The sequence below is a fragment of the Hipposideros armiger genome, unplaced genomic scaffold (assembly GCF_001890085.2).
Source record: "Hipposideros armiger isolate ML-2016 unplaced genomic scaffold, ASM189008v1 scaffold_1289, whole genome shotgun sequence".
NCBI classification, from domain to species: Eukaryota; Metazoa; Chordata; class Mammalia; order Chiroptera; family Hipposideridae; genus Hipposideros; species Hipposideros armiger.
Genome location: NW_017732639.1, coordinates 151,982 through 175,393, shown reverse-complemented (window position 1 = coordinate 175,393; position 23,412 = coordinate 151,982). Strand labels below are relative to the sequence as shown.

General features: G+C 45.9%; 1 protein-coding gene across 1 annotated transcript in view; it reads right to left on the bottom strand.

Moving 5' to 3' along the window:
- Positions 1–23,412, bottom strand: part of PPFIBP2 (PPFIB scaffold protein 2) — a 144,506-nt gene that overhangs the window by 89,376 nt on the left and 31,718 nt on the right. Inside the window, exons 2-3 of the mRNA XM_019633363.1 lie at positions 10,774–10,873; positions 4,098–4,312 (exon numbers count right to left, since the gene is read on the bottom strand). Coding sequence (XP_019488908.1) covers positions 4,098–4,312; positions 10,774–10,837 — 279 coding nt within the window. The 5' untranslated portion in view covers positions 10,838–10,873. The remainder of the gene's footprint in view (positions 1–4,097; positions 4,313–10,773; positions 10,874–23,412) is intronic.

Genomic DNA, 23,412 nt, shown 5'->3' with positions numbered 1-23,412 from the left:
ACACAAGCTGTTTTTGCAATGCATCTTGCAAAAGTCAACAACCACATCAATTGCTTTTGGATCAAAAAATCTTTTTTAAAAATCTTTTTTGGTAAGTTTTTAAGTTAGATCCATATTCCACACCACACAATAAAAAATACTGCAGATGAAATAGAGTTAACCATAACATACAGATCAAACCAAAAACCTACTGGAGGAAGACACAGGTGAATATTATTTGATATGAGACTGTGAAAGGACTTTATAGAGATAAAAGGAAACAAAGAAACCCAAGTAGGAAAGACTGGTACAGTTCTTTACATTCCTTTTAAATTCTAAGTCTCAAATAGCACCATAAACAATATTTAACAACGACGTGAGGAAAATAAATGCTACAAATAAAGCAAAGGGCTAGTAAAAGTCATTTAAATACATAAGAAAAGCACTAAAATCCTAACAGGAAAAAAGTATAGAATATGAATATATCAGGATGGGGTAAGCACCCAGGGACCCAAGGTGATCACTGGGGTGTGTGGGAAGAAAATATTAGGACTATTTTTTAAACTGTCCTTTAAAAATCTCTACTTTGGGGAATGTTTTATAATGTGCATATATTTGGACAATACTGCATAAATGAATACGAATATATGGAGAATGAAATTTTTTTCAGATAGGGGTATGAGAGCCAAAGTTTGAAGACCATACTAACCTAATGACAGATTAAATGTTTAGTTTTCCTACTGAACAAAGAAATGCAGAAAACAATAAAAAAAAATTTTCCCTATGAAATTAGGAAAGCTGTCTTTTTAAAATCTTAGTGATTACTGTTTGATAAGGATACACAAATGCCCTGCTAATGCAGATATAAACAGGCAAAATTCTGAAGAGTGGTTTGGAAAAATGTGTCAATCAAAGGCTTAAAGATGCTAATACCTTTGGATTAGAATTGCCCAATTTAGCAAAATGCATGGGACATGCTTATTAAAAATTTTTCACTGCTTGTCTAAAATTCAAATTTAAGTGAACATCCTGTATTTTGTTTGTTAACCCTATTTTAACTCTATAATACCACTTTAGGACTCTATCTTAAGGAAAGAACTAAAGACACATATTTGTGGACAAAGACATTCTCTGCAGCAATGCCATATATTAGTGAAAGATTAGAAATTATCTCAATGTCAATATTAGAGAAATGCTCACACAAATTCAGGCACATCTATCCAAGGTGAAAACTCCATAGTCACTGTAAACTACACAGTAAAGAAGAAAAAAAATCAGCTATTCTCTGTACTCTGGGCACACTGGGCTTTTGTAGGGGAAGACACTTCAATGAATCTCTTGGTTATGTGTGGTCGGGTCCTGAGCGGAGCTGAGAGGGAGCATTTAAAATAAGAAGGTGCAAAATTGCTCTGCAGCCTAATGAAGTGTTCAGCGAACAGTGGAGAAGGCTCTATCTGGGAGTTACCAAAGGAAACAAGGCACATGGTGACAGACCACCCCAAGGTCAGAGCGAGTCAACAAGTGACTCTCAGAAAGGGATTATGGCTGACAGAAATTGGGAATGGTAACGTCCAATATCCTATATTTGGTTTTAAGTTTTATTTTCTGCCCTGGAATATCCTCATGTAAGATCACCATCCCTTACTTGCAATTCTAAAACCCAGAAAAGCTCTGAAAACCAAAAGATTTTTTTGTTTTGTATAACGTTGGTGCCAAATTTATTTGGCAGCAAAACCTGACCTGAACCGGCAGGAGAATATTTACAGTCTTTCTTTATCCTACTTCATGTGGATACTTGTAAGGTTTTCTAAAGAAATGTGAATGTGTTTCCTGCCCTGTATCTGCTAGAGATGGTATATATTATGCAATATATATGCACCGTCTCACCTTTCTAAAGTTTAGCAAGTTCTGAGTTCTAAAACACATCTGGACCCAAAGGGTTTCAGAATGAGGGACTGTGGACCTGCAATTTTCTGAGGCTTCGTATTAATAGACTTCTCTTTAAACACTGCAGCTTGAGTCAGCAGTGCTAGCAGGAATGAGGGGAGAGGTCGGTGTCCATGCCCGGGGTGAATGAACCACAGGAAGCTGCAGCTGTACAGACAGGTGGGCAAGGCGGCCAGAGATGCCTGGGGAGAAGCCAGGATCAGCATCACGGAGCTGGGAATCCAGTAACAGCCAGAGGGCTCCTCTGCTGTAGGGAAGCCAAGAGGGACCCTTATGCTGTAGGAGAGGAAAGAGAGAACTACTAAAGAAAGCCATTTCCCCCTTTGCAACTCCCAACCATGCTTTTAAACGAATGAGTGGAGAAGCAATGGGGGTGTCTATTGTTACGCGCACAAGTCTGAGACGACCACCAAGGACTGTCTTCATTTGAAGGAAGAGATGAGGAGAAGGTTTTCAAACCTAAACTGTAACAGGTCCATCTGAGACCCACTCAGTAACCTTCTCCACCTTCCTCTCTATGCAATATCCGCTTATTTTCATTTTCTATCGATGCCTTAACAAATTGCCACAAACTAAGTGGTTTATAACAACACAAATGTATTATCTTACAGTTCCAGTGGTTGGAAGTCCAAAATGGGTCTCACTGGGCTAAATTCAAGGTGTTGGCAGGGCTGCGTTCCTTCCAGAGGCCCCAGAGGAGAGTGCCCTTTTCTAGCTCCTAGCAGCTGCCTGCATTCCTTGGCTCTTGGCCCCCATCCATCTTCAAATCCAGCAGCAGAAGGGTCGAGCCCTTCTCGAATCACAGTCACTCTGACACTGACTCCGTCGATAAGGACTCCAGTGATAACACTGGGCCCACCTTGATAATCCAGGCTACTTACTCTCCCTACTTTAAACTCAGCTGATTAACAACCTTAATTCTACTTGCTATGTCCCCCTTTGCCACGTAAGATAACTTATTCACTGGTTCTGGCAATTAGTATGTCAGTATCTGTGGGAGGCCATTATTCTCCCTACCACACTGGTATAGGTATATTACAGAACAGCAGGCTGACAGCCTACATAATGAAAATATTAAATAACACATGTAATGAATGTAATAAGGAATTCTTCTGTGTTGAGAGGAAGGCATGGAGATGAGGCTACTGACAGAGGCCTCCTGAACAGGAAGTAGGCTAGGACATCTGGGATGTAACCTGTAACAAATGACATGGCCTATCAACAAGGGGGTCTCAACATCCTTGGTCTGTGGTTCCAGCATCAAGCCCTCCCTCCCAAGTTTTTAGTCCCTTTCCTGCCTTCCTAACTCTATGCACACTCTCCAATTTTGACTCAGGTTTACAAGACTCTAGCTTTAGAAGAATTTCTCCCAGATTTCATCCTCAAACTCAGCTTAGGTCATCACATGCTTCGCCTTGCTCCCCAGGTTCCTCCCTCCAGCCCTCAGCAGGCGAGATCCTCGCCTGACCCATTCAGATAGCACTAGTCTCTTAACGTTGACTAGCTGGTCTCCACAGGGAGAAAGATGGGTAACCAAAGCCACATATGTACAGCTTCCCCTAGAGACGAGCAGGTGTACGGGTTTAATCTAGAAAGAACAGGAGGAGAAAGAATGTAAAGAAAGCTACATTCTATTGGGTTGTCGGAAAAGTCACGACACATTTTTGCAACGAAAAACAAAGAAAAAACACATCATGACTTTTCCGACAATCCAATATAATACTCTAGGGACAGGAAGCATTTCTAAGGCAAGAAGGTCTGAAGAGTAGGGGCAGCAGTAAAGGAATGACTGAGATGATAAAGTTCTAGTCTGTTGTAAGGAACACAGAGCAGAGGATACAGCTGAGGGTAGACACCCCAGCTAGATGTTATAACTCAATAAGCAGTACATGTAATTCGGAGAGGGTGGGGGGGATCTTTCATGTTTGCCCTCCCCTAGCCCAGGATTTCCCCTTCTCAGGACAGAGGGGCTGGAGTACACAGGTAGCTTAAGCTGTTTCACTGGGTTCTACCCTCCTCCTGGGAAGGACCACCCTGCGGGGGTTGACCAAAGCTGGATGGGAAGCAAGAAAAGACTGGAGGGTGCGCAGAAGCAGTAAGAGCCGCGGGCAGTGGTGGAACTTCATGGGCTCCGTGATTCTGTTCCCCACACAGGCCACGGGCCTACTCACCAAGCTCTCCTGGAACCACTCCTTTATGTAGGCAGCTGTGGGGCCTGGGATCTGGCTCAGGAGGGCTGCTTTCTCCTGAGGATACTCCAGCATCTCCAGGGCCAGCCTCAGGTCCTCGACGAGACGGAGCACTGGGAAGGGGTTCATGTAGGGCGCGGGGGAGGCCAGTCCAGGCTCACAGTTACCATCGCTAATATCTGCACCTGTTTTAGTGCCTGGAACAAGAGAGAAGGCGGGAACCTTGGTAAGAAGGGTGGACGCCATGGGCAGGGAACTGTAAAGAGCAAAGGCAGTGAAAGGAGATGGGGAAGAGATGCCTAAGAAGCCTAGACGACCACTTCGGCCTCAGCAGAATCACTCCCAGAGTCAACTTCGCAGAAACCATCTTGAATCCTGGGCTGGGCATGACAGGACGAGATCTGTCAGAGGCAGGCAACTGTGCCCACTGGGACTGACATATGGAAGCTCATACCCTTACCACACCTGGGAAAACACAGCCAGCCCTCACCAGTGACCAAAGACACACCAGCTAAACCAATGAGATGCCATTCTTCAGCCTTTAGATTCATACGCATGCTTTCCTTTAAGTTAATGTGGAAGGTTGTCTGCACAGATGGCCACCGAAACTTCCTCCCACCTTTGTATACGCATTCCACTCCTCCCATCCAAGGTGGTTCCTGACGCTGCGCTGGCCTAGTGACTTGCTCTGGTCAACAGAAGGCAGCGGAAGTGATGCCATGCCAGTTTGGGTGAGGGTTTAGCGAACAGGACTCTTTCTGGATCTTCCCAGCTGGGAGAGCTCTGTATCCCCTGACTAGCTCATGCTTTTAACCTGTCTTAACTACTCTGTATATCTGCATCTCCTCTCCCCATTGTGGGCTGTGAAGTGTCTGAGGGCAGAGTCCCTGTCATAGTTAGCCGAGTTCCTAGCACCATGCGCCTGCCCAGTAGATGCTGACGGGGAATTGGACTGAATGTCTGCACATATGCTTGGATGACTAGCTAGGAGGAAGAGTGCTTGGTCAGCTCTTTCTAATCTGATATGTCCCAAATAGGACTGTTTTTGCTTTTCTAAACTCCACCATTAAAAAAAAAAAAAGTCATCTTTGCATATATTTTTGAAACCAAAACTGGGGCGACACAGTCTAACAAAGGATTTGCAATTTCCATGCCTCTTTGAGCAGTAAGAAAACACTTCAGAAAATATGGTTTAGACAGCAGAATTTCTAGGGCATTTGGATTGTTTATAAGGCCAACAGGATAAAATATTTGAAATCAGGCTTCTGCTGGAAAATGTGGGCTGTACGGCCACCACATGCCCGGTTACACTGCAGGCCTGACGTCTAGTTCCAGGTCCCTTTACTCTCCTAGGAGCCAACTTCCTACTTACCGTGGCAGTCCCTGGAATGAGAAATCCACACAGAAGGAAACAATTACCATCTGATTGCCGGGTTGCTTTCTGAAAGTGCAGGATAGAGGGAATCGTGGATCACAACCCACAAGCAAGTCCGTGGCTCTGGGGAGCTAGGAAACTGCCCGATTCCCCACACTCTGGTGGGTGCTCAGCACTCTGGCTCCTACAAAACCAATTTAGGGTTGGCTAGGAAGTGCCCTCGCCGAACTTCAGGCAAGAGAATGGACAGAAGCAGAGCAGGACCCCCAGTCTCCACACAATTGCTGAGTAACCCCTCTCCATCCTGCACACACTCTACTATACACACACCAATACACACACCCCTTCACAAATATAGAATGAGTCAGGCCAAAGGCAGGTGAGGAGACTGGGGTTTTTCATTAACTGTGTCACTCTGTGGCCTTGGATAACATAAAACGGAAAAACAAGCACAGGCATACCTGGATACCAGTAATTATAACAATTATAAACGCATTAAACTCATCTATTTTAACTCAAATACTTGAATAATGAAATGAAAGAAATCCAGTTCTTTGATGTTATCAAGAAAGACATACAAAAAATTATGACACTGAATGACTAAAATATAAAGTGTTCAAAAAGACAAAACTATTCAGGTATTTTGATCAGACTGTTACACACACACACACACAGCCACTGGATAAAATGATAAAAAGTAAAATTTAAAATCATCTGAATAGTTCTATAAAAATCTGAACCATAATTAAATTTTTCCACAGAGAAAATACCAGACCAAAATACTTTTACAAGTTAATTCTATCAAACCTTTAAGAAATGAAGAATTCTAATCTACTTTCTTCAGTATAGAAAACAAGGGAATGCTCCCAGCTCAGTCAATAAAGAGAGCCTGACAGTACAACTTGTAGATCAGAGTGTGAATGGTGACTCTGGAATTGTGCAAGTTGGCAGTCCTGAGTACTACAAAGAAAAATTACAGACATTCTCACTGATGAACTTAGATTACCAGTTCCTAAACACAAATTTGCAAAACCAAATCCCAGTGTGTAAAAAAGATAACACATTGTAACCATCTCCCTTGGGAATGACAGATCAAGCAGACCCAAAAAGAAAATTAAAAATAAAGAAGTGATATATCAGAGCAACAAGGGACATAGAGAACCATGCCCCAGGCAACTAGAGATGGCACATTGTGTTCAAGCACACATTAAGCATTTTACCAAAACTGACCATAGACGAGGCCATACAGGAAGTCTCAACAAAAATCAGGAACTGCTATTAGGGATTGTATTTCCATATTTCTGTGGGAAGGAAGGGTGGTTTCAATCTCCTGCTCCCCCTCATTCAATTTTTTCCTCCAAAGGAGGAGTGCCACTTTTGACGACAGAGCTGAAAGAAGGAATCCTCTCTAAAGCCACCCATTCCTGGATGCAAACATGATCCTCGGGGATGCTTTGTGAGACCAGCTCTGCCCCAGCAAGGGGGAAATCTGTAGTTTGGGATTAAGTTCAATTTGGGGTGTGTGTGTGTAGGAAGGGTGATAATCAAGATCCTAATTGTGGCTAACTTTCCTAACCAGTAAAACTCATAATAATGTTGATATTTTGGTCTCCCTTTATCTGACTTTTGTCTATTCCTCAGCTGGTTTAAAACTAAGAAGGGAAATTAAGGGATTATGTTTATTGATCATGGTGCTAGGCAGAATAATGACACAATGCCCCCACCCCCACCCCCACCCCCACCTCTGCCCACAGATATCCACATCCTAATCCCTGGAACCTATGAATGTGTTAACCTTATGTGGCAAAAGGGACTTTACAGATGTGATTAAGAGTCATAAGATGGGAGATTATCCTGAATTATTATCACATGGTCTCTTAAATCAAGAAGAGAAAGGCAGAAGATTGGGTCAGAGAGATGTGATATGAGGGCTCTACTGGCCACTGCTGGCTTTGAACATGGAGGAAGGGGTCCATGAGCCAAGGAAGATAGCAGCACTATACCAACAACAGTGCAGGCAGTAGCAGACTAGTTGTACAGAGAAAACCCTCCAAGAACACCCAAAGATGCAAAACCACATATACACACACTTTTTAAAGCAACAGAAGTGAAGGAAATCATCAGTTCAGAACCTTAGGGGTAAGACAGCATTTGAGCTGGTGTTTGCCCTGTAGGCCACTGACAATTCCCTGATGTCCTAACATCTGGGCTTGAATGGGCCACTTGAGGGGGACAGGAGGCAAAGCGTAGGGCCCAAGCAAAAGGAGATTGGATGGGAGAGCTCTGCATAAAGCCAGAATGCAAAAGGGCAATTAACTAGTAAATCAACTAGGAAAAAAGAAAAAAGAATAATGGCTATTAAACAGTGCTTGCCACTGTGGACTATTTCAACCTCTTTACACAAAGGGCAGTCTTTAACATCTGAGCTCACCAGACACCTCCAAACTTTCACTCCGACTCCAGGTCAAAGCCATAGCAGAACACTCTCAACTTGAATCTTGAACAGGAGTCAGACAACTATGTTACTGATGACTGTATATACTGATCTACCTCAGAGAGAACATGGGCAAGACCAACTACCTGTCCTGAGCATGGACCCGTTATTATGGGCTGAGGCAAATAACCTCAGACTTGATCAGAACTTACTCGGTCCCCAATTTTTAAATCTTAAAAAAAAACTCAGACACAATCAGAATTCTCAGAAAGGCCCAGAGAGAGCAAACTCTTTTCTAACTATCATAAAAACAGATTCCTCTTTACTATTTCTCGTTGATGAGCACAGCTCGCAGATAGTCACATGAGTCACATCCTGCCACAGTGAAGAGGAATAAATGGCCCTCTGTGTCCTCACCATGAGGTTCTCTGGTCCTAGTACAGAAGTGGCCTCACGGAGCAGCCACTGAACCTGTTAGCCTACACATTAAGCCCTATGCAAAATTTGCGTGTCTGGGCCATCCACAGGGATGTAAATAAGCAATACATAGTTCAATTTCAATTGTCAATAGTGTAACTCATTTATAGTGTTATATGCAGGCAAATCACAGGGACCAAATAGGAGGAAGACCAGATCAAAGGCTAACATGTACTAGAAGCTACAATGATCTTTTGTACTAGAAACAAATCATTGTGACAGGGGTCCTGGAGTGTTTAATAGTTACCTCGTCCCAATTTTCTGGCATAAAATTCCAGGGTTCTAATCAAGTAGTCACACGCAGGATACACCCACTCAGGTTTCAAGAATTCAACTTAACAGAAAGTTTCATTGAAAAGTCCTATTCCTGCTTACATGCATTTCTTTTTCTCACCCCTCCAGGGCCACTGAGTGACTTGAGATGAGGCTCAGGTGTAGTACTTGGCACTTGTGCCTCAGGACGTCCTCTCAGAGTACCCCTGTCCTGGTTGTCTATGGGAGTAATAATCTCCTGCATCGTGTGCACTGATTGGAAGAGGAGGACACTTTTTCTTGCATTAAATGCTTAGTTATATAAACACTGATACCACATACTCTAAGTGTACTCTTTTTGGAAAGAATTTTGGAAAGTGAACAATAACCTACCATACTATAGAGCAGCGGTTCTCAACCTGTGGGTCGCGACCCCTTTGGGGGTCAAACGACCCTTTCACAGGGGTCGCCGGGTACTCGTATGTGGGCGTATCTGCATGTGGGCCTGGAGACGGATAGAGGAGCGGTGTCTCAGTTCCTAAGACCATCGAAAATATATGTTTTCCGATGGTCTTAGGCGACCCCTGTGAAAGGTTGAGAACCACTGCATAGAGTAATGAATAAAGGGAAATTCCTTGTTATGTAGTATTATGACTATGAATAATCATTATTGAAGGAAACGTGTTTGTTTTAGTAGGAATCCATGTTGTTTTTGCATAAACGGTTGCTATTTGGGCTGTGCAGGAAGCCCATAACATTTTCTTCCATTGAAGTAAGTGGTAATTGTGTTTTCAGAAAGTGAGAGAATGCAGTTCTTGGGTACTCGTTTGAGTACTTTAACAGAAGCAAAAGCAATTGTGTTTTGGTAGTGTTGGCACTACTTGATTACTGTTTGACTTCAAATTAATAAGAGAATAGAATTACAGAAAGGACGTTTTAAATATTCACACAAAAATGTTATTTCTGCAGGATCTGAAGTGTTACAATGTGGTACCACAGTTTCCAACTTCCTTTTAGCTGTGCCACCCTTTAAGGAACCCTTACCTGGAAGTCTAATGTGTAAGAGAGACGAGAGCAAAGCCATGCTGGGTAAGGGAATAGGAGCAAGAACAGAACTGGACCCTACTCTTTTCCCCTATAGACAGCCCCACAGAGCCCCCGGGGCTCTCCCACACACCATTATAAAGCCAACACAGGAATGAAAGGAGCCCGGCAGAGGTGAAGCAATACAAAACGGCCTCCTGACTCCCAAGCACATTGGAGACCAGCCAGGGAAGTGAGCTGACATCTTTATTAGGTGGCAAAGGCTGCCAGACTTTGAGTTTCAGCTTGAAAGTAATAAGCCAGGATGTGCTCTGAAGAAATTTACAATAAAATCAATCTCATTGCACTCAAGCTGCCTCGCAGCGAGGATCCAAACTGTGACACAGTTATATGCATGTTAACATATGGTACATCTACCCTGTCTCAACAGGGGCCTAAACTCACACCAGATATTAGAGTCCTAGAAGTCTGTACTCTTAAAAAAAGAGATGGTTGGGGCAGCCGGGTGGCTCAGGTGGTTAGAGCGTGAGCTCTGAGCAACAGGGTTGCTGGTTCAATTCCCACATGGGCCAGTGAGCTGTGCCCGAGCTGAGCTGCTGCTGAGCTGCCGATGGGCTGCTGGATGGCTCAGTTGGTTAGAGCGCGTGCTCTGAATAACAAGGTTGCCGGTTCGGCTCCCTCATGGGATGGTAGGCTGCACCCTCCGCAACTAGATAGAAAACGGTGACTAGACTTGGAACTGAGCTGCGCCCTCCATAACTAAGATTGAAGGACAACAACTTAACTTGGAGCTGATGGGTCCTGGGAAAACACACTGTTCCCCTTCCCCAATATCCCAATAAAATCTTTAAAAAGAGAGACAGAGACAGAGACAGAGACAGAGACAGAGACAGAGACAGAGACAGAGACAGAGAGAGAGAGAGAGAGAGAGAGAGACAGACAGACAGAGGTGGTATGCACAATAAAATAAATCTAACAAGGCGCTTCTCTCTGTGCCAAAAAGAAAAGTAACATGAGAGAAAAGTTTCTCAGGTGTGGAGGATGAGCCCTCCGTCATTAGGATGCCCTGGCTGTACCTGCAATGATCCCGTCCATCTGCTCCAGGGCAGCTTCCAGTGCGTGACTGGCATCAGAAGCCATGACTCCTTCCTCCTGCTTAATCTCTGCCTTCTCTCACTGAAAATTCAAATATAGAACAAAGTAAAAGTTACAGAGCATTCCACATTATGCACACAAGACCACAAAACCCTCTTATTCCATCTTTGTACAGCGCATGCTCATAAGAATCCTCGGAGCCGATCTGTGGTTTCTGCCATCCCTATGGCCTCTCCCTCCTGGCACAAGTGCTCTTTTCCCATGATCTTTAGCACAGGATCCCACTCACTTCTGTAATGAACAGTCACTAGGGCTCTCCAGAGTCACCTGTAGCAGCGAGATAGCAATTGCCACTGTTGGCCATCATTATAGTCCCAGGCTCTAGAAGCTCCCACCACCACTGCGGAGGGGAAGGCTCCCCTATGTGCGGGTCATGGCAGGCGTTTAGCTGGCTTGTATCTGCATTTGTCTCACACTTGCAACGCTTTCCTAGGGCAGGTGTGATCCAGGCTGAGAGGCCTCAACTACCACTTTTACTTTTCGAATGGCCCAATGTTCCCACCTAGGAAGGCTGCAGGTGCACTGTCTTGGGGAGAGTACTGTCCCAGGAACCAGGAGCACTGTCTCTCACAATTTTAGTACTACTCTACCCAGCACCATTCTACTCTACCCAGGTGCAGAATTCCACCTTCTCGGGGCTGGAGAACTTCTCCAAGGATATGTGGTCCAGCCGCTCCCCTAATGCTGATTCTCCCCTCTAACAGGAGAGATGGCAACAGGTTCCATCCCCAGACCACTCCGACTCTAGTCTTTAGGCTAAACTGTCTTCCTGCAGCCTCTTCTCATTTTTCATGCTTCCCACCCCCTCCCCCTGGATCACAGCATTTGTAATCCTAGGAAGAGACTTAGCTCATGTCTATAAACTGGAAGCAGGAGGAGCTGTCATTCGCTCATTCAGCAAAAGCTAGGTGTGTGCCCAGTGGGCACAAGTACTGTGGAGAACAGAGGCATGGCTCCCATACCCGAGAGTGGCACCGGTCAGGAAACAGGAGTTCCTAAGAGTCTCTGCTCATTCACCCTGTGATGTTGGACTTTTGGAGTAAAGAGAGGGAAGTGAGCAGCCACAGATAAGTAGCTTAGGAGATCGGTATGGATAAGAATGTTAGGACCATTGTGTATATATACCACATCTTCTTTATCTAGTCATCTATCGGAGGACAGTTTTGTTGTTTCCATGTCTTGGCCACCGTAAATGAAACTGCAGTGAACACCGGAGTACATATATCTTTACGGATAAATGTTTTCAGATTTTTTTGGCAGATACTCAGGAGAGGGGTTGCTGGGTCATGTGGTAATTCTATCCTTAATTTTTTGTGGCATCTCCACACTGCCTTCCATAACGGCTGCACCAATCTGCATTCCCTCAACAGTGTATGAGGGTTCCTTTTTCTCCACAGCCTTTCTAACACTTGCTATTATTTGTCTTGTTGATGATAGCCATTCTAACTGGTGTGAGGTGATATCTCATTGTGGTTTTTATTTGCATTTCTCTGGTGATTAGTGATGCTGTGCATCTTTTCATATGTCTATTGGCCATATGTATGTCCTCATGGATGGATCTTGAAATTATTATGCTAAGCAAAATGTCAGACAGAAAAAGTCCATCATATGATTTCACTGATATCTGGGATATAAAACTGAAAACAACAAAGGAACAAGACAAACAAATTAAGAAACAAAAACTTATAGACACAGACAATAGTTTAGTGGTTACCAGTGGGTAAGGGGGAAGGGGGTGGTAGATGAGGGTAAAGGGAGTCAAATACATGGTGATGGAAGGAGAACTGACTCTGGGTGGTGAACACACAAGGCAACATATAGATGATGTATTACATAATTGTACACCTGAAACCTATGTAACTTTACTAACCCTTGTCACCCCAATAAACTTTAATTAAAAAGCAAACAAACAAAACAGAATGTTAGGAGCACAAAGAACCTGTACCAGGCAATAGCAGTTAAACAGCCAGGGTTCAAACCCAGCTCTGCCATTTACTGTGTGATCTCTGAGCCTCGGTATTCTTATAGGGATAATAACAGCACCTAACGCACAAGGTTGATGTCATGATTAAACGAGGAATTAATATTTCATAGAAAATGTTTAGTGCATTCCCTTGCATGTAGGGAGGACTCAATGTTAGCTTTTTTTTTTTTNTAACTGTGGTTTCCCCATCTCTAATCTTTTAGGAAAGGGATGAAAGCAGCTGTCCACAGCCACCTCCCCTGCAAGCCTTCCATGCGTCTGGGCCTCTGAGGGCATCTCCATTCTGTAAGCCCTGAAGAAACCTGTGCAGATTTACTGATCAAACAAAACTACCCATCATCAGGGGAAACAAAGGCCTGGAAGCCAGTGGAGGCTGGGAGGAGGAGGTGGCAGCAGATGGCCCACATCCCTCTCCATGTCCCCATGCTCCGAGACCCAAAGGATGGTCTTCCCCAACAGATGGTGCTCTCTGTCCTACCTCAGCGATGTCACCATAGTCACCAAGCCAGAAACCTGGGCGTCATCCCTGGCCTTCCCTTCTCTCACCTACAGCCAGTTAGTCACCATTTCTGGTCAAGTCTCCTTCCTCACCCCCTCTCAGATCTGTCCCCTCATCTTCACCTTCCCTGCTTCAGGCCACATAATTTCCCATCAGAATGACAGCAATGGCTTCCTGACCGGTTTTCTTGCCTGCAGCACCCCACCACCACCACCCCTCCTACCCCCACACACCTCACCTTCTGCACTGCTGCCAGGAGGATGAGTCTATTTCACAAATCCTATCACGGCAGTCCAGGGCTTGCACAACTCTTCACCTGCTTCCCATCACCCAGAGAGGAGGTAAACAACCCATGAGATTGTCAAGACTGATAGTCAGGCCTGCATTTGAACCCATGTTCTTTCCGTCAGGGGCAAGGCCCTTGGAAAAGTTCCTCAACATCGCTGAGTTCCATTTTTCCTATTTATATAAAATGTGGGTGAAAATATACACATGGTGCAATTGTGGGAATTCAATGAGATAGTATATATAGAAGTCCTTTGCACATAACGGGGAGGGAATTTGCAACCAATGCAGCAATAATTCTCTCAGNATAGTCTTAAAACCTGGGCTCTGCTGCTAATGGCTGTAGGTCTTTAGACAAGTTATTTAACCTCTCTGAGCCTCAATTGTCTCATCTATAAAATTAGTATAAACCAATCTCATTGTTATGAGGGCAAGTAAACAGGACAGACCTCAGGTTAATACAGCAGAGTGAAGCCAAGCATCTAATTTAGCTACACACTGAAACAACAGCAGAGGAATTTATTTTGAAAAACATATATCCGCAAGGTCATGGAGAATGTGATAGGAGTCATAAGGGAGATGCCATGGCGACAGCTATGCAGCAAGCATAAAAGGCAGCCGGTCCATGCTGGAGCTAATGGAAGCTGCACTGGCAGGATGGGGAGTGGGGGTGGAAAGTGTTTGGGAGTGAGCAGTGGGGGTAGGAGTGGAAAGAGAGCTGATTCCTCATCTTCTGACTGGGAACTCAGAAGTCACTGCATAGGACAAACACAGCAAGTGGCAGAACAAGCACTGTTTTTAGTGACTTAGATAAAAAATACTAAAAGAATTTTAAATGGCTGCATCTGAGCAAAAGCAATGGGGATGGGTTGGTGAGGAGATGGCTGTTTTAATAAGTCATATACAATTATCTGACTCTTTAAATTGTGTAGATATATAGTTATGATAAAAATAAAAACAATCAAAAAGATTAAAACAGATAGTAGTGTGGTGTGCCTGGCACAGGGTAGGGATTCAGTTAACATGTACTCCTTTCTCCTCTTGGGCAGGTAGGTATCTGTTAGTTAGTTACTAGCTAAGAGTCTATCCAACATTATCTCAATCTCCACACACCACGCAGTAATCACTCTCCTCCTTTTACAGGTGAGCAAACAGATTAGGCAACTCGCCTGAGGATGCACACCTTTCTTCCTCTCATTTTTCCACACTCTGAGATGGGAACCCAGAGGAAGGCTTTGAGCACAGGAGGATCTCACTTACCTTGCAAAAGGAATGCTTTGGATGGAAACAACCTAGGTGCCCATTGATGGATGAATGGATAAAGAAGATGTGGGGGGAAGGGGGAGGGTGTGTGCGCGCGCGCGCGTGTGTATGTGTGTGTGTGCGCGCACATGTGTGTGTGCCACGTGCACGTGTATATTTACTATTCAGCCATAAAAAGGAAATCTTGCCATTTGCAACAACATGGATGGATCTTGAAATTATTATGCTAAGCAAAATGTCAGACAGAAAAAGTCCATCATATGATTTCACTGATATCTGGGATATAAAACTGAAAACAACAAAGGAACAAGACAAACAAATTAAGAAACAAAAACTTATAGACACAGACAATAGTTTAGTGGTTACCAGTGGGTAAGGGGGAAGGGGGTGGTAGATGAGGGTAAAGGGAGTCAAATACATGGTGATGGAAGGAGAACTGACTCTGGGTGGTGAACACACAAGGCAACATATAGATGATGTATTACATAATTGTACACCTGAAACCTATGTAACTTTACTAACCCTTGTCACCCCAATAAACTTTAATTAAAAAGCAAACAAACAAAACAGAATGTTAGGAGCACAAAGAACCTGTACCAGGCAATAGCAGTTAAACAGCCAGGGTTCAAACCCAGCTCTGCCATTTACTGTGTGATCTCTGAGCCTCGGTATTCTTATAGGGATAATAACAGCACCTAACGCACAAGGTTGATGTCATGATTAAACGAGGAATTAATATTTCATAGAAAATGTTTAGTGCATTCCCTTGCATGTAGGGAGGACTCAATGTTAGCTTTTTTTTTTTTNTTTTTTTTTTTTTTCAAGTGAGGAGATAACCTCAAGATGTATTGGTGTCAGGAGAGCTCAGTAGATGAGAGACTTTAAACTAAACTCAGGGAGGGAGAACCCAGATAACCCCAAGAGGCTGTCTCCTTTGAAGGATGGAGGTACGGCAAAGAAAGATAAGCAACCATGCATGTGGAAGGGGAGGGCAGTGATTCATAGGTGCAAAGGCCAAGGAAGGTTCAGAAACAGTTCTGAGCCTCAGCAGTCCTGGAAGCACTTCACAATGGATTCAGGAGAGAATGGGAGCTGGCAGGGGAGGTGGAGCCTCAGTGGTACCTTGGGGCCGCGGCAGGAGCCAGGCAAGGCTGTGACAAGGAACGGAGCTGGTCCCTGGGGAGAAGAGCAGGCCAGATGGCTACTGAACAAACACAGTGTGCAAATCTCGGTGTCTGAATGTTAGCAAGCTTGGGTGGGGACGAAAGCAGCAGCAGCAGGAAAAGGGACACAGCAGAAGTAGGGCAGTATTCAATACATTCACACCTGCGGTAGCGAAAGTCTGAAATCCTTCTCTTTGAGGACTTCCCACTGCTCCCAGGAAAGAAAACTTAAACTCTTATGAAAAGAGGCGCAGCAGAATCTGGCTGGGCCCGCCCCACATGTCCCTCTCCATTGCTCCTCATGCTTTGGCAGTACTGGTCTCCTGTCCGCCCCTGACACGCCAAGAACTTTTCCTCCCCTGCAAGTTTACGCCTGCCTGCCTGCTGTCCCCTCTGCCCTGAGCTCACGTTCTCAGTTCTTGGAACCACTGATTTAGTCTCAGCCTTTAGGTCTCAGCTGCAAAGTATTTTGAGAGGCCTTCCTTGCACACCTCCATCTAAAACAGCCCCTTCAAACCACAGCGATTACAAAGTATCTCATCCACATATTTATTTCCTTGCTAACAGGCCTTGCTAATCCTCTCCATGGAGGCAGAGGGATCCTCTCTGTCTTGTTCACCCATACGTGCCCAGTACCCACCAGAGTGCCTGGCGCAAAGCAAGTTTATGAGTAAATACTTGTGAATGAATGGATGGATGGACCCACACAGCCAACATTCCCGGAACCGTGCTGTGCTGGGCACTGGGGGGAATATTGATAAATCAGACCTAGTTCCTGTCCCCACGGTCTAATGGAGATGACAGAGTATGAACAGATAATTACGACAGTGTGAGGCATGCTGAAAGAGGCAGGTATGCAGTTTCCCTGGGTTCTGAAGGATGAGTAGGAGCTTTCTCAGAAGATAAGGCAGAAAGTGCTCTTCCAGGCAGAGGGGATGGTGCATGAAAGGCAGAGAAGCATGTAAGGGCAGGATGTAACTGGTCAATGTCAAAATGATTGACAAGATTATACAGGAGCATCCAGTTGCTCGAGATGAGTCCAAACCATCCATGGAATTCGCATAAGCATGACAAGGGTAATTAATGAGAGGAGCTTGGGAATCTGCTTCAGGAGTCTGGGTACCAGCGCACAACAAATCAAGTGAGCTCAGCTGTAAACACGACAGAGATTTTAAAAAGAAAGATCTCATATTTCAGTAGACTGGCCCCATTTGGGGTGAAAGGTGGGGGGCAGTTAGAAGGTGCCAAGCCCAGAGGGCCCAGGCTATGTTCCCTGGGACAGAAGGGCTATAAGACAACCCTTGGGCCCTCTGCCCATCGATGACTTCGTACCTGGCAAATAGCAAGCTGGGTGGACCCGTGGGAGCTGGTGTGATGCAGAACATGAGTCAAGGGTATATCATTTTTACAACCCAGGAGCCTGGGGCTGGTTAGATTGGGAGCACTCAGGAGGGGGAACCTGCTATGGGCAGCTAGACCTGCTGGGTCTGAGGTGATGGCAGGATACCTGGGTAACAATGGGCCCTGCCAATCTGTCACAGGATGGCTATGAGGTGACAGTGGGGTACAGAAGAGATCTCTGAAGGGGTAAACACACCTCCGGTGCCCATCAATGAACACAGACATTCTTTTTGGAACAGGGAAGCCATGAGGTTGCTATGCAAGCATTCCCATTCTGGCAGCAAAAGCCATTTTCTTCCCTTGTCACTGTCGAGGTTAGAGCTCCCTGTCAGTAACGCATGATGGGACAATCCCTGCCCTCCAGGAATTTGGGGTCTCAGAGGCAAACATGTCATCCGGTAGCATTCAGTGTGTCTGGTGTCTTCCATGTCTGTTCATCCCCGCAGGACACAGTACCTCCCTCAAGGAGCCTGGGCTCACCAGGGATGTGGGGTTTAAGTGCACAAAGTGCAGAAACAGTGTACCAGGAGGCTTCCTGGAGAGAAGTGAGGTGAAGAGGCCAGAGAGGACATCTGGGAGAGGCAATAACCCAAAGGGGCTGGGAGAGACAGCCAGATCCAGGGCACACTGCAAAGGGACAAGCAACATCAAGGCACCCTCCAAGTAGATGGTGGGGAGTGGAACTGAAATCGTGTTCCCTACCAGTGAGGGGAGCTACAGCAGACACCGGGGGCCTGACACGGAGTGGAGGCACAGGAATAGGTACTGTGCCCTGGGGACTCTAAGGAGGGGTGCCCCACGAACCCAAGACGGAGAGAATGGGCAGAGGAGGATGTTACTCTTTACATGCTCAGTAAGTGACAGCTGTTATTAATACGATATATTGGCTGAAAGCATTTTCATTCTCTCTGGACTGGACTATTAACAGAGCCGCACATTTGACCCTGATGAGCAGGCAGGCTTCATATACCATGAAACTGGCTCACCCTTTGCTACAAAGATAAGGCAGGGAATGTTGTGTAAGAAAAGGTGTGGTCCATTCATCATTCATCCTTCCCTTCACCCATAGGCCTCCCTAGATGCTGTCATCTTCCTACTGTGATAATGTATGAGGCTGGGGCTCCCCCTAACACAGGACTTTACCCTCCCTCCTCTTTGTTACCAGCCAGGGAGAAGATGATACCCACAGCTGTACAACCACCAGTGAAGAAGGAGCAGCCATGTTTTAGAATGCCAGTGTCTGGTGATAGATGTCATGGCCACAGGAACTGCACCACACAAAGGCCAGTTTGGCACCTTGAAGTTGATTAGGATTCAGGATTTGTATGTGTTGTGAAATTTAGAAAATNTCTCCAGTAAGATCCACCCTCCCAGGTGCACTTCTCACCATGCTCTCAGGTGCTGCCACACTGGCCCACGTCCTACTTCTAAATCCAGAAAGATTCTCCTGTTTTCTCTGTTTCCTATTTGGGCTGCTTTTCTCCATCTATGCTTGCAGATCCCACCCATGCTACAGCTTATCCAAATGCACCAGCCCCAGGAAGCCTTTCCCGACACCACGACTCCCAGTGCCTGAAGGTCCTGGATGCCTCCACTCCGCTCCTGCCATAGCTGGTGCCACCCTTATCATCTCACTTACAGCCCTGTGTATACAATTCCTCAAAGTCTGTCTCCCCTACTAAATTAAAATGCTTGAGAGTAACGAGTATGTGCTATTTGCGTTTTTATCATCAGAGCTTAGCAATGAACTTGATATAGGGGGACGCTTGGTAAACATTGGCTGACACAAAATGTTAAAGGTGTATCTGAGTGGAGAGGGGGGGGAGAGAGAGAGAGAGAGAGAGAGAGAGAGAGAGAGAGAGAGAGAGAGAGAGAGAAAGAGAGAGAGACAGACACGTGAGGAGTTGTCCACAGCAGCCTCTCCCATCTGACCACCTCTATACTGGAGGCCCCTCTCTTAGTAGCCTTACATTCAGAGGAGAAGGCAGCTCTACCATAAGGGGAACTTGGCCATGCTTGGGCCTGGCATGAGCAAGACATAATAGATTAATGCAATTATATTCCCAAAGGACCAATGGGAGAAGAGGATGTAACCTCCCCCAACAGATGATAAAACCAGTCATTTCTCTTCATTCTATTATTTTAGAATGCTAAGCAACAAGAGAAAAAAACAGATCTGAATTGGCAAGTTTTCTCTATTATCAAGAGCAGCGGTTCTCAACCTTTCACAGGGGTCACCTAAGACCATCGGAAAACACATATTTTCGATGGTCTTAGGAACCGAGACACCGCTCCTCTATCCGTCTCCAGGCCCACATGCAGATACGCCCACATACGAGTACCTGGTGACCCCTGTGAAAGGATCGTTTGACCCCCAAAGGGGTCGCGACCCACAGGTTGAGAACCGCTGATCTAGAGTGTGCATGGGCCTCCTGTATAACCTTAGCCTGCAGCCAGCTACCTCCTCCAAGCTCCCAAGCTGCCTGGGGAGGAGCACAGGCCCCAGAATTCGGCAGGCTCTAGGCAAATACTAATTGAATTAACCAAAATGTATTCTGTATTTTGAACCTTCATTTCAACATTTGTTAAACAGCTTAATTTTGAATCAGTGCAATAGTTTTCCTTTTACATTAAAAAAAAAATTAAACCAGTAGAACACCAAAGAATTTTGCTTAAAGACAGGCTGTGTGCACTGGCAATAACAGCCTGGCTCTGGCCTTGGTTAGAGAAGGGGGCTTCCTCTGCAGGCCTGCGCTAGATGTTGTTAGCAGGGTATTCAGGGTATTAGCATCTCTGTCTTCACAGGAGGGCTGAGGGCCACATGGGAGCCAGATGAAGACACCGCACAGAACCCACTGCTGTCAGAGAGCCCAGACTACAAGGGAACAGCTCGGCCTGGACTTCCCTGGGCTGAGCCTTTGGACAAGGCCAATCAAGTTTCCTCCACCGGCTGGGCTGGGTCCCCCCGCTTCCTCTCCTGGTCCCTTGGCAGGACCAGCAGTGAGTGCCTCTCCGTCCCTGACCACGACACTGAGCCTTGTCCGATGAGGATTTTGGAAATACCTTGTTATAGGCTAAATTATGTCCTCCCTCCCCAAATTCATATGCTGAAGGCCTAACCCCCAGTACCTCAGAATATGACTGTATTTAGAAATGAGAGCTTTAAAGAGGTAATCAAGTTAACATGAGGTCATTAGAGTGAGCCCTAATCCAATATGACTGGTATCTTTACAAGGACACGAATAGATACAGAGGAAAGACCACGTAAAGACACAGGGGGTAGTTGGCCATCCATAAACTAAGGAGGGGGCCTCAGAAAAAACCAACCCTGCCAACACCTTGATCTTGGACTTGTAGCCTCCAGAATTGAGAGAATAAATTTCTGTTGTTTAATCCACCCAGTCTGTGGTACTTTGTGATGGCAGCCCCAGCACACTAACACACACGCCGGCTGACCTGAGACGCACAGCTGGACAAGACTATCAGGGGAGAGCAGAGCTCCTCTTCAGAACGCGGGCCTCTGTCTCACCCCCTGGTGCCCTTCCATCTCAGTCTAAGGGAGACTTTGCTTCACATCTTCAAATCTTAAACAACACTCAGATAAGGACAGTTCCTAGGAGTTATTTATTTTCTTTGTAAGTTGGTTCTGAGATAGTCGCACCTGGGGTCCAAGACTATTTAGTGAGCCCAGACTTTAGAATGCTACAAGGAGGAAACCCCAAGACCCCTCAGCCTGACTAGCTGTCAAGCTGTTTTCAAGGAACCAAGAGCCCTGGGCCCAAACCTCTTCTCTACAAGCCAACGACTCCAGAGTTTACTGAAAGGAGGGAGGGCCCCAACCTCAGCTCACCAGTCACAAGATACTTGCCACCAGGATTACTTCCCTCCCCTAAGAGCACTTAGGCCAGAGAGTGGTTGTGGGACTTTCCCAGGAAAAGTGACCCAGGAATCCCCCATTTGTACAGACACTCCTGCAGATCAAAGACAAGCTGGCTAGAGAATTACATGGCACTAGGTCTCCCCTCCCTGGGGGCCCAAGAGGTCTTGCTCCTGGAAGTCTGTCGGTCTGACCTCAGGGGAGTGGGAGCATCTGCAAAATCTCCTGGTGCCTCTCTCGTCTTTTCCACGTCTTCTTGTCCACAAAGCTGGGCCATTATTTTCCCACTGGACTTAACCAGAATAGTTTCTCAGACTCAAAGTAAAAGGTGGAAAAGCCTGTGTGATTCAAACAAGGATGGACAGCAGAATCCCCACGCCCCAGTCCAGTCCAACCCTACAGCTTTTGCAGCTTATCTCTCCTTCTCCTGAGGAAGGAAAAGAAAAGGAGGCAGTAAAACAGTCCAAGCTTTGGAGTCAGACCAACTTGAGTTTANGGTGGATCTGTGAAAGTCATCTGCTTCCAAAACACAATGGGGCAACTACAGGATAGACATTCTCATTCTAAAACAGAGAAAATGAAGGAATAAAGAGCTTACTGGTCTAAACTGAAAGCTGACAGGCTCCCAGGGGTGGCAGGCCAAGTCTGCCCAGGGCCACAGGCTGTATACCTGGAGCCCTGAAGCCTAACCGAGGTCCTGTCTGGTCGTGAGGTCTTCATCCTCACAGGGAAGGGCCTGACAGTGAAGAAAAGCAGCACACCTGGCCTCAGAGCAATGGCAGGGCCACAGATGCCCACTTTGTATCAAGACCAAGGACAAGGCCACAGGCATTAGCTTTCCATAGGAACAGAGGAGCCAGACACAGAGACATCCAGTCATAACAAAGGGAAGTCAGAGCAGGACAGAAGAACCAGGATGCTGAGAAAGCTGCTATCAGAATTGCTGAATGCCTTTAATATCTGAGCCTAATAAAAGTGAAGAGGTGGGGCCTTAATTTCTTTTGTCAATGAATAGAAGCTAAGCAGCCTAAGAAAAACTGCACAGGAGAAAAAGAAAAGAATGCCACTGAAGGTGAACAAGCTCGTTTAACTTGTCCCAGTCTAATCATGGTATCAGTGACTCCTAATAAGGAATGTTTGTTTAAAGCTTTCAGCTTCAAAAATGTTTTTCACACACAAAGCCTCTCATGCCCACCTAAACATCCCAGATCAGGCTGTTCTGAATTGCCAGCCAGACTGAGACTGGGGGAGCCGAGATCCATCAGAATTGATAAAGGGCCTTAGCCTAGGTGCAGGCTGGCAGTGCCGAGTGGTGGAAGGGGACAAACGCAGTATTTCTTGCTTAGCATCTTTGCCCTGCTGTACCAGGTGAGTTGTATGCACTGGGCATTCCCAGCCACGCCCCGTTACGCAAGGTCCGAAAGATCCCTATGCACAATTGTGCTGGAGCCCAGCTCTACCAAGCCTGCTGAAAGGAGGACTTTTGCTTTCTGGCTCTTCCATTTAAAACCCAGCCAAGCTCGTCACATGTCACTCCTCCTCCACCAGCCTCCTTTGGCACATCCAAACCCAGACGCTTCCACTTAAGCACTTACCCAAAAAGCTCAGGCCCTTCTCACCAAACCACAGCACTTTAAACAGGGTTGCAAGATCCCAAACAGCTTCTCCAACCAACATGTAATAACAGCAGGAGACTCAGTCACAGAGCTGCACCCCCTTCTCTAAAGAATACAAGGAATAGCACCAGGCTCTGACACCTCACCTCCAGGCGCCATGAGGCCGGACTTCCTCCCAGCCTCGCTGTCCCCCAGACTCAGGAGCAGGAGAGACATCCTGCCTCCAACTTGAAATGGCAAGCTGAAGAGAAACCACCCCAAAGCCTCATGAGACACCATGAGCCCAGCCCACAAGGAGGAGCATGGGGTCTGGCCCGGAAACGGGTGTCACAGCTCACACCCAGACAGCACATCTGACCTGGGCTGAAGGAACACTGACGAACTCATGTTGAGTTTCCCTTAATGTCTCTGCTTACTATTTTTAAACTTGCTTCACCTTTCTCTGATTGTTCTCATCTCTCATTTCGGTTCT